Here is a 13,906-nt window from a genome sequence, read left to right as displayed (position 1 = left end):
GGCAGAGCAGGTCCCAGCTCCACCATTGCCTGCTCCCGGCTGAGGCGGGGGTGCTGGCGGTGCCACCAGCACACGGTGCAGCCCAGGAGGATGCTGAGACAGAGCAGGGCCAGCCCTGCACCAAGGAAGACCTGCAAATGCACTGGAGAGAGACGGGCACTACTAGCACAGCAGATCTTGCCAGGGCTGCACTGCCGTGGCTCTCGGCGGGGGATGGAGCAATGGAGAAGAGCAAGGCCTGGGTGCCCACCTCCCCTGCCATGCCTGTGACCCACCCCCATCGTTGCAATCCGGGATCGGAGTGGGGCATCCCAAAGCCAGAAGGTGGGAGTTGGCTTGGTCAGGGCCGTGCTCGGCACCTGTGGGTGTGGGCAGCCTGACACCAGGCCGCTCCGGCGAGGCGAAAACAAACGGAGCCTCACCCCGGGGGTGATAAGGGCTTGGGAAAGGCGGCATTATCAGTTATTAGCCCTGCTGCCAGGGTGATGCGGGTCGCTTGCTTGGGGGGGGGGGCGCACAAAATGCGTGGGGAGGCCCTGGTGCCCCTGGGGAGGAGCAGGAGACCTGCAAGGGGGAGATTTGGGGATGCCTGAGCTGGATTCAAAGCGGCAGCGCTCCCCAAGTTGTTATGTATCCAAGCCTGGCCCCCAAAGAGGGGGCACCTCCTCCCCAAGCTGTGCCCAGAGGACCAGTGTCCTGGGGGGGTTAAGCTGGACTTTATCCCTCCTGGCTGGGATGCCCGCGGGGTTTCGGGCTCCCCAGCAGCTGAGCAGGGTGGCATCTCTGCATGTGGATCGTTTAAGGACCAGGGAACCAAACTCCTGGACATCAGCGCTGAAGTTTCGTAGGAAACTTGTTTTTCAGAGGTGAGCAACAAGCGCCAATGCAAATCCCTCCCGTGCACAGAGCCGGCTTCGCCTGCAGCCCTGCAGTGAGGGATTACGGAGAGCAGGGTCTGGGCAAAGCTCCGCCAGAGCCTGAGCCGCCTGGGTGGAGGAATCGTCGTGTTTGCCCCACGCGTGGCGCTGGGCTCTCCTGCCCAGATACTTCCCTCTGCGCTGGGCGTCTTTAGCCCTTTGTTATGTGTTAGGGAAGCCAGGCTGCGGTGGGATGAGCGGCAAATGGCGGCATTTAGGGGAGGGATGGAGGGAAGGGGGCTGGGATGTGAACTTGCCTGGAGGATTATATTCCAGCCCAAACAACGGCTGCCAATGTCCACGGGCATCCAGCCCTGGGAAAGCGAGTTGGGAGGGCTGGAGCATGGCCACCGCAGGCGTACAGATCCGCACTGGTCTGTGGGGCTGGGGAGGGTGAGTGGGGTCCCCTTTGGGTGCCTGTTTCAGGGTGCTGGGGCAGCCAGGTGGGACGATGCTGTGCAGCAACCTGCTGCACCGAGCAGGTAAGAGGGCTGGAGGCTGGCAGGGCTGCAGGGCTGTCCTGGATCTTGGCGCTGAGGTTGGGGTGGCCACCATGGAGCCCCCCTTCACCTGACAACAGGTCTCTGAGACCCCCCTCCAGCCCGGCACTGGGGCCCACACATTCCCACCCCCGATATTAAGGCTGCTGGTGGATAAACACCACGGCCGTGCGCCCCAAGGGTGTTTGCTCCCCCCCTTTGCCAGAACCCACCTTACCTGCTTCAGGCATCTGGCTTTTAAGGTGTGAAGTGAGGGCAGATGGGTCCTTGAGCCGGGAAAAGCTGGAGCTGGGCAAGGCCAAAGGCAGCGGTGGGCAAGGGGAAGGGAACGCGGGGGAAAGGCTCTGCCTTCACCTGCCTGCCACCCGGATAGGCTGGGACCGGAGCCCAGGTATGCTGGGAGGCTCTGCCAGCCAACTCTTGTCCGATAACCGGGGGGGGGGGCGGGGGGCTGTAAAACACAGGCACGGCTCTTCTCGCACAGCGTGGAGTGAAATCAGCAGAAACCCCAAGAGGCAGCTGAATTTTGTGGCTCGGGTGCTGTGCGAGCAGGCGGCTTCTCTGCACCCATCAGCGCGCTGCTGTTCCGTCCTCTGCAGGGAGGCAGCCGAGGCAGCCAGGATGCTCAGAACAGGCGCGACTGGTGCCTTACAGCATCCCGCCCTGGTGCCGCCGAGGAAGCCCAAGTGGATCTGTGCTCTGGGAGGCCGTGCCAGCGTGTGCCGCAGCCCCGGCACTGCCGCCGCCGTTGGATGCGTGTTCCAGAGCCACCCATGGGTCCCCCCTGCAGCCAGGTGCCGATGGAGAGGCCAGCGGGCAGTGCAGGCAGGGTGCGGGCAGGAGGGGAGAGGTTTCCAACTCCATGGCATGGGCATGGCGGGCGTCGGTGGGAGGATGGGGAAGGTTGTGGTGCTGAGCCCCATCCCAGCACCCAGCCACCACGGACGGGCCACTGGCCAAAACAGACACCGAGGCATCAGACAGACTGGTATGAAAAGGGCTGGAAACCAGTTCCTCTCCAACGGCTGAACTGGTTCAATGACTGGAAAAACAACATCAGGTGCTGCGTGAATAGCACAAAATGTCATTTTTGTGCAGGAGGCGGTGACGGGAGGGTCTGGGGGAGCAGCTCCTGCCCCAGCTTGGCCCTTGCCAGGCCGGGGCTGGGTAAGGGACACGGGGCAGGGACAGCTGCGGCTCTGAGCCCTCCAGGGACGCCTGGGAGAGGAGATCAGCGTAACTCATCCTGTTTCACGCCTGTTCTCCCCCAGAGCTGTGTGCAGGGGTTCACCAGGGAGCATCCAACCTGGAAGCCCTTTGGCTCCACCCCGTAAGTTCCCAGCTCCTTTCTAGCCACCGCTCCAAACCGCAGCCTGCCACAGCGGGTTTAGAGCCCAGTTCTCCCCACAAGGGTACAAACTGGGAGAGCAAAGACCTGCAAAGACGTAAACCTCATCTAGGATCTAGGCTGAGCCAGCCTCTGGGAATATTTTCCCGGGATGAAGAAGGGGCTGGGAAATTTTTAACTTGCGCTTCAGCCAAACAGCATGGCCACAAAACAGGCTTGCAGGGTCACTGTGTGAAGAGGTAGAAGTTTATTGGAATATAAACATTCAGATAACGTGTAAGATAGAAAAAACCCAACAACAACATATACAGACACTTGTTGGAAGGAGACGTTGAGGTATTTATCCACCGCCTAGGCTATCACATTTCTTTTTTTTTATTTATTTTTTATTATTTTTTTTTTTTAAATAGGTAAGAAAACTAGTAGCAAGGCTGCTGCAGCTGTTTGGTGAAAACATCTGATCTGACTCTGTTTGGAGCACACACACACACACGCAGTGGCCAAAAGGACTTGGTGTGACACGTTCACATTCACTTTGGGAGCCGAGCAGGCACGCAGCCTCCCCCTTGCCTCTTCCCCCTTTCCCAGGTCACAATCTTTGTGCCTTCCCAGCATAAACTGGGATCTGCTGGAAGAGGACAAGCAGGTTTGGTTTTGTGTTTTGTTTTTGTTTTGTGGTTTTTTTTTCCCCCCAGCTGGGCATCAAACCCAGCTGGCAAATCTCCCCCTGAAACAGGAGCATCAAGGCTGCACGGAAGCAAGCTGGGCGCTTTTGGTTTGGTTTTTGGTGTTTTTTTTTGGCTGCTCACTGCAAAACCTTCGCTGGTCTGGAGTTGAAAGAGAATTAGCCACACTGCAAAGCAGAGCACTTCACGCGAGGAACAGTCCTACCCGCAGTATCAAAACCCCTGAGTACTATACAATCGAACACAGTCGAGTGAAATGAAGCGGAGCCGGGGAGAGGAGGGGGATCCACCGCCCCTGCTCAGCCTTCCCTGGCTCCCGGCTCGGCCGCCCTGTCTCTGCTGCTGGTTTCCATAACCCTGTCCCCAAAGCCTGGCAGCTCAGCAGGAGACCTGGAGCTTGGCAAAACACTCGTTAAGCCAACTGCCAGTATCAAAGCCGGGCTGGGGGAAAGGGTCACTCTTCACAGTCTGAAGGGCTGGTCCTTGCCCCCGTGTACTGAGCAAGGACCAGTTTATTGTTGCAGCTTATTTTTACTGAGGTATCTGTTACACATCCCGACTTGATTCTTTCCCTGAATTGGATACAAAACGATCTGTTAGTCCCTGTCTATTTCCAGTCTAGTTGTGTAAAGCTTATAAACATTAATACTCTAGTAGTGTCAAAGCTGTTTAGCAGTTCAGTGATTCCAGTGCCTTTCTGTGCAAGAAAACACAATGTTAGCATGTGATACATAAGCAAAACCACCCATTACTAACCTCTGCTCCCCAGGACCAGAGAAGAAAGAACAAGGAAAAGCAAAAAGTGCCCCAGTCCCACTCATAGGAAACAGCCCCCAAACCCACCCCCAAATAAAATAAACAAAACCCGAACAAAAGAAAACAAAAAAGGGGAAAAAACCCAACAATCTGAATGAGTCCCAGAGTCTGGGAAACCCTCTCCGAGCCTGCGAGGGTGAGGTGCCACGGAGGCCCGTGGGATCTGTCGAGCAAGCTCCCTGCACCCACGAGCAGCTCAGCTCGCTTCCCTGCCCCGCAGGCGGCCGCTGCTCCCGCTAAAAGCAGCTGGAGGGGGGACATCTCGAGCAGCATCCATCTCAGGACACGGGCATTCCCACCCCTTCTCCCTCGTCCTCCCACCAAGTCCTCGTGACGTCATGCAGCGGGACAACTCAAGCCACAGTGTATAAACTAACGTCTAGAGAGCGCAGAGCTGCTTGCACCCAGGAGGTCTTACCTACGGTTTACACAAGCCTTGGCACCAGCGCTCGGCTCTCAAGGCAGAGCAGCAGCACCGCTGAGCAACGCTGGGGGATTAAAAAGGAGAACCTGACGCTTGAGAGTTCCAAGGAAGGATTATTCATTTTGGTTCCTAGGTACGGTTTTAAGCCTGATGCTCCAGCTGCTGCTGGGGCTTTTCCTGTGGTGGTGTCTGGCTCCGTTTCTTAAAGCCGTGCTCTTTTCAGTAGTATAAAATAAGGAGCTCCTAGGAGCAGGGGCACCCCGGGGGCGCAGGGCCCGTGCCGCAGCTAGCCAGGGGGACCGAGGGAGCTCCCCGGGCTCGTGAAGTCTGACAGAGCCCGGGCTGGGCTGGGCTGCTCACAGTGCGTGGCAGAAAGGACCGGGCAGGAACAGGACAGACGCTTCCAGGCTGAGCTCGGGCTCAGCGGTGCAGGCAGGCACAGCACCTCCAGCCTCCGGACCCGCACGGAGCTCAGTTCTCCCAACAGCTCTGCTCGCCTGCGCGAGCAGCAAAAAGGTGACCTCGTACTGGTGTGACACCGGGCAACTCACCCACCACACGCCAGGAAACTGCTTTTTAGTAGCCTGAACCTCTGGATTTGGTCACAACATATCTACTGGCTCAGGTGGTTCTTACAGAGGCACCCGCGCACAGGTGAAAAACTAGAATAACTTCTTATTTTGGTGCCTCTCACAAAGGCTACCTAACATGGCTTAGTCTTGTAGTGTAGGCAGAATTAGCTGTGCCTGGGTAACGAAGTCCCAGCACGGCAGAGGAGGCAGCTGGGTGCAGCACCACAAGGCCAAGCTGTTCTTTCAGGTGCCAGAAACCACCGTCCTGCGAGAGGCTTGGCCAGTCTGTAGTGTAAGCAGCGCCATCATCTCCCAGCTGCGCTGAGCAGCTTTGCTAAAGGCAAGCTCAGATCCTGGAGCTTAGAAAAACAACAGGGACTCTGGAGACACCCTCACATCCAACACAAAAGGACACATCTTCTAAGTAAGCAGCCACTCTTGCCCTACCTGTACCTGTCCTCCCGTGTCATGCACATGTCCTGGGACTATGCTGTTCAGCTTGTCTCCTGCTGGCCTAAAGGCTGGGGAAGCCACTGCTCTTTAGCTCAGCTTTTTTTTTTTTTTTTTACTTTGTCTTTGGTGATACAATTAAAAATAAAAAAAAATAATCAACACAATGTCAGCAAAACCACATATAAAAAACCCAAGCGATAAGATATGCCAATACTTCCTGAAGAGATTAAAAAAAAAACCAACCCAAAACAAACAAAAAACCCAACAACAAGTACATATCTGAGGTATTTCATCTGCTCAAAAAAACCTGACTTGGGCCCAGAGGATGGGAAGGACGTCACCAGGGCAGGATGGATGGTGCTTGGACCTGATCTCCAGGCTGGGGAAAGCATGTGTGGGAAAGGCCAGAAGGAGAGAAGGGACAGAATGAGGCCACCTGCGCAGGAGTGGAGTTGATGGAGTCACCAAGTCAGCTTACTTGGCTCCAGACACAGGAGAGCCAGGGCCAGCCTTCACTTGCTTTCAACTGCAGGTTTAAGGGAAAAGGCAAGGAAGGGCCAGATTTCCTCTTCCCTGCTTCTGCCCAGGAGCGCAGAAGGTCTCACTCAGCTGAGAGCAGCTGCCTTTTTGTGCATGTACAATTTGCAGGGGACTGGGCTTCTGCAGGCTTGTCCAGAGACCAACCAAGGAACACACGTGTGGCATTAACCACGACACCTACACACACCCTGCAGCCCTGCTGAATCAGATTTCAAATATTTAATTTCTATGTGGCCAGCGCACAGGTGGGGAGAGCTTCCAGGGGCTACTGAACCTGACGAGAAGGAAGTCGCCCCAGGAAGCCCAGATCAATCTAAATGACAGCTCTTTGGTGACGAGGGGGGCAGAGGATCAAAACACCGAGCCACAGTAAGTTCAGGCTGTCAGGGTAAATGCCAGTGGGATGAGTTCCTCGAGGGCAGAGAGACAAGGTCAAGGGCATTCAAAACTTGGCTGAAAGCCTGAAGGCAACCGTAGGGGAGAGGCCAGCACCAGCCAGGAGAGCGAAGCAGCTGACGAGAGGTTTTTAATGTGTCTATGGGTCAAACATAGCGGTGAGAAAGTCCTTCCCCTCTTGCCGAGACCTCAGGGTGGGGGAAGGAGGCTCACCAGCCAAGAACACGTGTTCTACGGGAGGACAGATGAACACCGGACCACGACAGAGCCTGAAGAAGGAAAGAGAGGAAGCCTGCCCACTCTGCAGCCACACGGCACAAGCCCCGGGAGGACAGGGGCAAGGCACCCCACCGGCTCTTAGGATTGTCAATACACAGGGTTGTTTTGTGGGAAGAGTCCTTGCGGCCACTGGTTCGAGGAGAACCACATTTCTGGGCCCCAACTCCAGGTCTTTCCACCTGCCTTGGTGACGTCTCAGCCATCTCTCAACCCACAGCTCCTAGAGACGGTCCCTGATTGAAAAACGCCAGGCATGCCCCCCCCCCTCCATGTCCCACCCGCAACAGGAACACAGCAAACCCTGGGAGGAGGAGGAAGAAAACAAAAAGCAAAAGGGAGGAAGAAAGGGGAGAATAAAGAAAAAAGGCTGGACAAACAGACGATGAAGAAAAACTTGCTGGCATGGAAAGGTTTCAGCATCATCATCATCTTGCTGTTGGCCAACCACAAAAGCAGGTTCCTTGAGATGAGGTAATCTGTGCGACTCCTTCCCGGCTCGCTCCCTGCCGAGAGCAGAGAGAAGAGCTGCCGGAGGCCAGTGTGAGAGACAGCAGGCTCGGCCGTCCATCAGAGAGACCAGCTGGTGGAGGGCTCTGCGCTGGGGGTTCCCCGGGATGAGGTAGGGCTGGGAGAGCAGTGGGAGCTGCTGCTGCTGCTGCAGGAACTTTGGGTGCTGGAGCCTGCAATGAGATGGACGACCGGCTTCTGGGCAAAGAGCACTCCTGCGAGGCAGAGAGAGGTAAAAAGAAGGGTTACTGGGACTATGGGGTGGCACGGCCGAGAAGGCTAGGGTGCAGAGCAAAGGACACTCAATCCAACCCCAGCAACCTCATCCCAACAGAAAGAGGCTCAGCACAAGACAAGGAGGCTCAGAGACAGATCAGAGGGTCAATAGTGACCAGGATATAAGAAGGGATCCCCCAGGACTTGTTCTGGCAGCCTCTGTCACGGGGATGTTGCGCTTACAGAAGACAAAGATCCCAAATGGCTTCAACACCTTTGGAGGAGAGAAGCAACTTGCATTGCACCGCAGTGCCAGGCCTCCCACCTGGGCTTTGTCCAAGGATGCACGTGTGTGACCTGCAGAAGTGAAATGCCTTGAGCAGAGTACACGGGACAACAGTTCGTGCTTCCCAGAGATGCGTGAGGAAGAGCTGAGTAAAGCCACTCCTCAGCAGGAGAAGCGGGATCATACTCCTTCCTACTAACACTGCTGTAGAAGTCCCTTCCCTTGGATTTTAAGAATACTAACAACCACCGCCAAAAGGAAAGGGCACTCGACTGCAGGACCAAAACCCAGAAAGAATGGAAACCATCTCTGCTGAGCCTCCTGAGCCGGGCAGGCTGCGCGTGTCACGCTTCGGCAGAGGCCAGCCCCGGGGAGCACAGCACGCCACGCCACGCCACCCCCCTCCGTGCCCCGCTCCGTGCCACCAGCCTGGCTCTCCACACCCCCCCGGGAGCAGTTCCTTCTCACCAGCGTAAGTTGTGCCGTTAATCTCCACAGACATGTTAATACTCCCAATGCCGTTAGGTGACAAATTCAGTGCCGCCGCCGCCGCTGCCGAGTCTGGTTTATCTTCTTTTCAAGAAAGAAGAGATGCAGAGTTAGAGAGTAACTATCCCGTTCCCTGCACTACCCAGAGATGATCAAAGGTGGACACAGTCCTCCTCCTGTCCCCTCTATGGTGAGGAAATCCCTCACAACATTCACTTCCAGTCCTATTATGTCTACAAAGGTGTTTGAGCGCTTCGGTGTGATCCGAGGGTCGGCTGTGAGCCCAGTGGCACTTCCACATCTCCCCGACTCGCACACTGGAGGGCCCAGTTAACGTCCCCTCCACACACGACACAAGAGCACATTTAAATGGGCTGGACTGTGGCCGTGCTGGCAGCAGACTGGGAGCACAGGGACATGCCCCTACTCCTTCACTGAGGGGTGGCAGCTTCCCGGGGAGCTGCTGCGACTCCCTGGGCACGGCTCAGGCTGCAGCAGCTCCAGCGGCCACTGGAGGGAGGGGACCACCCGCAGGGCCAGGGGCTCAACCCAGCAGCACAACACTTGGCTGCCCCTCCAGCCTGGGAAATGTGTTTTTCCAGTGTCCTCAGCCCGGGGAGCCCTTTCTAAGCCCTGATGGGCCGCTCTGGAAGTGTCCGTGGGGTTCAATTTGCACTGATGTCTCAGGGGAGCCGGTTGTCCCATTCTCCTGGATGTTTCTGAACCTCCAACCGAAGCAACTGGTGGCCGTGGCCCTGGCTCGCAGGACTGCATCTGCACAGTTTGCACAGCCGTACCGTGGTTGCCGGCCCACCCGATGTTGGTTTTGGGGCACTGGGCTATTAAAACAGAGAGAGATTACGCAGACAGTCTGCTCGGGCTCTGGCACTGCATGCAAAATGCGTGGCTTTAGCAGACTTGGAAGGAGCTAGGACAGCAAGTTCACCGTCCCTGTAAGGAACACTAAGGACATTGTCAACATCTAACCTACACATTGCTATCAAGCTATGATAAGCTCGTGCAGTGCTTTTCAAAAGTGCCTCTCAAAAGACTTTACAAAGCTCAATATTATTTTTATTTTGCAATTGGGAAAATTAGCAAGTCTGTCCTGTCTTTTGTGCCCTAACAAAGGTGGGAGTAGTATCACTGAGTCCTTGGGGCTCAGCCCTCAGCCTGTCACTCTTGGTAGAGACTAAAATTATCCCTAGCATTTTGATTTCGGAAGTTCAGGGTGGAGAGAAAAAAACCCAAACTAAATTGAGATGAGAGTGATAAACATTACTCGATAAAATTTGTATTCCCTTTCGCTCACTGGTTTTGTTTTTATGTAAAGGTGAAATGTAGGTGGACGCATCGCTGTCAGGAACTGTGATGGGAAGTCCCAGTGCCGTTTAACCCCGCAGCCAGCTGCTGCTGCTTCGGAGGGGAACCTGCTCTGACCCTCTGCCATGTACGTTTCTGGCAAAGCGTCTCAATAAAGCATTTACCAGCACTGCTAGCAAGGGCCTCGAGAACAACTCTTCCCTTTCTTCCAAGGGGTGCCAAACTTGCCTGGCCTTGCACCTACATCCAACTGCACAATTAATAGGGGGTCTGAGCCCTTTAATTTTAATGGATCAAAAGGTTTGGAGGAAGCAGCTGTTGGGACTGAAATTTTCTGAGGCTTTGCTGTCCAGTGAAGTGCAGCCCCGGGGACAGGTAAGGGAGCCACGGCACTTAATCAGCTTTTGAAGGCACTATATAACAGTATTGATTCTGACAATGTGACCTTTACAGGGCGACTCCCCTTTTACAAAGCATTTCAGGAGTGCATTTCCCAGGCCATGAATGCTGCTTATATGTGACCTTCTAACCCAGCCTTGCCAGGAGTTCTTTGCCTGGAGGCTGTGCGTAGGGTTGCAGCAGATGTTGGTAGAAATCACCTGACTTGCTAAAAGCCGTGGGCTGTGCAGGGGCCCCTGCAGATACACAGGTCTTTGTGGCCTCCACATCACACCTGACAAAGGATTCCTAAAAGCTGGGCATCTCTCCCCCACCTCCTGCAGTCTGCTATCCGTACAGAAAAAGCCGTTACCGACACGATCAATTGAAAGGGTTTGTGAGCAAGAAAGGACAGAAAATCATTCCCTGCAGCACAACGCTGGCAGGAGGCTCAGATGAGAGCAAGACAGGGGAAAGCTGAGCGTCTGGCACAGGACAGGCTTCCCTTCCAAAAGCCATCTCACTGACAGCAGAATCGAAGGGCTGCCTTTGGCGAGGCTAAAGCACGCTCTCGGATCTGATGTACACCAGGTATTAAACACGAAGGGGTCAGCTACATGAACCAAAGCAGTTTCAGCCAGCCCATGTGCTTCCCATAAAGGAAGGAACACACTCACAGCACGTAACAGAGCACTGCTGCAAGGACAACCGAGCTAGTCATCAACTGAAACCGGTAATTCCCCACAGTGCAAGTTCTGCGAGCTTGAGTCCTGAAGCAATCTCACCGCGATCAACGCAGGAGGTCCTAAGCCCAGAGTAAGGGTCTTGTTGTAGGGGTCAAGTGGGTTTTATCAGCTTAGATGCAGAGCTTTCTGAACACAGCTAGGATTCTTCCGAATCCAGGCTGGATTCAGGTGATGCTGGATTATGCATCAACAAGAATAAAACCAGCAGCAGTAAGTAAAACCTAACAAAATATTGCTACAGTTTAGCTTTGCAGTTACTGTGCTCCATTTTAACAGCTGCTTGACAGCGACCTCTGCCTGGTACCCAGAGAGATAATCGAGCCCGTGTGTGAAGAGGTGTCTGACATCCTAGACTGGGAGCAATTCCCTCCCTGCTGCAGCCTGCAACGACCTTTTGTGTATCCAGAGGTGCTGCTTACCCTTGCCATTGATTTTGATCTTCATGGGGATCTGCCGCGCCATGCTGAACAGGTTGCGCTGAAGAGCCTGCTGGACAAGCCGCTGCTCCTCCTCCGTCATCCGCGAGACCTTCTTCTCTGGAGGCTCTCCCGACTCCAGCCTCTCCCTCAGCTGCTCCAGGGTGGCTGTTCTTGCTGCCACAGTTGCCTGCTGGCTAGCCAAGGTCACTGGCACAGCAATACGATTTGGCATAGACACAGTCAAGGGCACACCGTCACCTAGAAAAGGTAAGAGCCACTTAGTCCCTCCCACAGCCCTTCCTAGAGCGAGCACGCAAACGTGGAAACCGCCGGCCGCCCTCTTTGCTGCAAGTACAAGTAGCTGCTGACCTTTTCTGACAGCTGCTGCTGGAGACACCCGAGGATTGCTGGTCCCACTGCCTGGCGCGACACCGATGATGGGGAAGCGGATCTTTGGGGGAGACAGGAGGGAAGGAGGCCCTGTGGTGGTGGGCGAGTAGCTGAACAAAGAGGAGCTGTAGCTGGGCCGCCTGCCTTCCCGCCTGTTGCCATCAATTGCAGCCTGAAGCTCAGCAGGGGAACTGAGGGATTTCTTCTCGCATTCGTAGGCATATAGGTACTTCATGTACCTGGGAGAGAGGCGAGCACAGGGAAACTCAAGTAGGTTTCTCAGTAGAACATGAAATTATAGGCTACAGCAACAAGCACCATATTCAGGAAGTCCTTCCGACTGAAGTCTTCTGCAGATCTGGAGGCTTTGCATATCATGACAGCAGCTACGCTTGGTTGGATGAGCACTGAGCGGTTTGGGTGTGAAGCACAGCTCTCAAACTTTGAGTTTACTCAGTGTTTATAGGGAAGCACATAGTTACATACTACTACACCCACAATGGCAGAAAAAACCCATGCAGAATTCCTCTGCAACTGAGATACCACCTAAAATTGTAAGAATTCAGATCTTGGACTGTAACACTCAACACAAGGAAGGAAGTTTGAAGGATTACCCTTGTCCAAGTCATTTCTGTTGGGCAGCACCAAACCTTACCACTTCTGCGGAATTCTGGCACACACATTTACAGGAGACAGCCTGTTTGTACTGAAGGCTGTAGGAATGGCAAGGAGCTTCCCTCTCTGGGTCCCAGGGGCTCTTACAACTTCCAAGAAAACAGAGTCTGTACAAGAGCTGGGTATGGATTCCCAGAGCCCAGCCTTCCGTGCTCGAGTCACTGAAGCACAGCTTTGCGGTTTACTTTCACCATTCTTTTTCCTCTGCTTACTCTACTTCTTTATTGCTCGCATTAATTGCTCATGTTAATCAATTAATTGCTCAAATTAATCAATGTGAGGTACTGCAGGTCAGAAAAGCAATCCTCACAGTAAGCAGGTGCTAAATGCAAGTTTCCACAACTTAGTAGTGATTACAGACATGAAATGATCAAGTTCATACTTGATGCCTAAAAATCAGGAGGCCTCCCTCCCCCCTCGCTGTGCCAAGCGCTCTCCAGAGACAGAGCAAGACCCTCCTTGCCCCGAGGAGTTTAAGCTCTGAAGAGGTGAGAAAGGCACAGGATAGAGGGAGGTGCAGAGCACAGGGAACAAGGCGATAGCATATTAGTGCTGGGGTTGTAGGGATGCAAGGGGAATCACGGCTAAAATAAAAATGAGAGCAGAAGGAAGAAAGGAAAAGTTAAAACTGCAAGCCTAGGGCGAGAGGGACAAATAAAGCTCCTCCCTGGGCACAGAGCAGAATTTAGTCTTTCAATTTTTCCACCCCAGTCCCTGCTTCACACTCCCCAGTCCCCGCTTCGTGTTCCCATCCACGCTGTCAGACCTTCTGGACTTACTGGGTTCGAAGCGTGAACGCAGCACTGGTGATGGAGGTGGGCAGATTAAGGCCTTTGGTGATCTCTCGCCAGATCTTCTTGTTGATGATTTCCACCAGCCCTCCTTTCTCAGTTACCAGCTTGTAGAGCATATAGAGATCCAGGATCTGCTTTGCCATGATGGGTATCCGATTGATGGGAGTTCCTGGAGGGAAACAGCAGGGAAGGAAACATGGAGTCAGAAAGAAAATGAGGCCAAGAAAACCGGCAGGTCGGGGCTATCGATCTTCTTTCTAATAGGAAATTCAGGCAACTGTATTTGTAGCCTGACTTGAGACCTCTCGATGGGTGAGTAAATGAGCCAGAGAAGTGTAGCTACATGGCACGTCCTTTCCATGAAAAATCCTTTCCTGTAGGCAAAAGCAATTATCAGACAAATAATAACCTGCAGCTAGCAGCAACTTCTAAAATAGAAAGAGGGGAAGTAGGGACTATTCAGTCCTAGGGGTGAGGGAGCAGCACAGAGGAATCATTTTTTATGGGCTCCCAGGGCAATCTCAGATAAAAATCTGTATTGCTTGTGCTCAGGAAGGGGCTGAGCAGCCAGGCAACTGAAGCTACTTATACATGGGGATTTGTCTCCCTCAACTCCCCAGGATTTGCTATCCTGTATTGCTTGGGAACAGTGACAAAGGGGTCCACGACACCTGAGAGCACCTCGTTCCCCCACGTACATGCACCTCTATCCTCCCTCACAAGCACGTGCATGTTTTGCTGCGGCTACTGCT

At 54.1% G+C, this 13,906-nt stretch overlaps 1 protein-coding gene across 4 annotated transcripts in view; it reads right to left on the bottom strand.

Annotated features, from left to right (window-relative positions):
* Window positions 1-2,997: 2,997 nt before the first annotated feature.
* The window catches only part of ARID3B (AT-rich interaction domain 3B), a 36,751-nt gene continuing 25,842 nt past the window's right edge, over window positions 2,998-13,906 (bottom strand). For 3 of the 4 annotated variants that reach the window (XM_005437454.4, XM_055715734.1, XM_055715733.1), the window contains exons 5-9: window positions 13,140-13,323; window positions 11,665-11,924; window positions 11,296-11,553; window positions 8,409-8,513; window positions 2,998-7,653 (exon numbers count right to left, since the gene is read on the bottom strand). In XM_005437454.4, coding sequence (XP_005437511.1) covers window positions 7,499-7,653; window positions 8,409-8,513; window positions 11,296-11,553; window positions 11,665-11,924; window positions 13,140-13,323 — 962 coding nt within the window. In that variant the 3' untranslated portion in view covers window positions 2,998-7,498. The remainder of the gene's footprint in view (window positions 7,654-8,408; window positions 8,514-11,295; window positions 11,554-11,664; window positions 11,925-13,139; window positions 13,324-13,906) is intronic. The other variant, XM_055715735.1, reaches the window with a different exon arrangement.

Source organism: Falco cherrug, chromosome 7, assembly GCF_023634085.1.
Source record: "Falco cherrug isolate bFalChe1 chromosome 7, bFalChe1.pri, whole genome shotgun sequence".
Taxonomy (NCBI): Eukaryota; Metazoa; Chordata; class Aves; order Falconiformes; family Falconidae; genus Falco; species Falco cherrug.
Note: the sequence above shows the minus strand (reverse complement) of the source record. Positions and strands in the feature narration are given on the sequence as shown.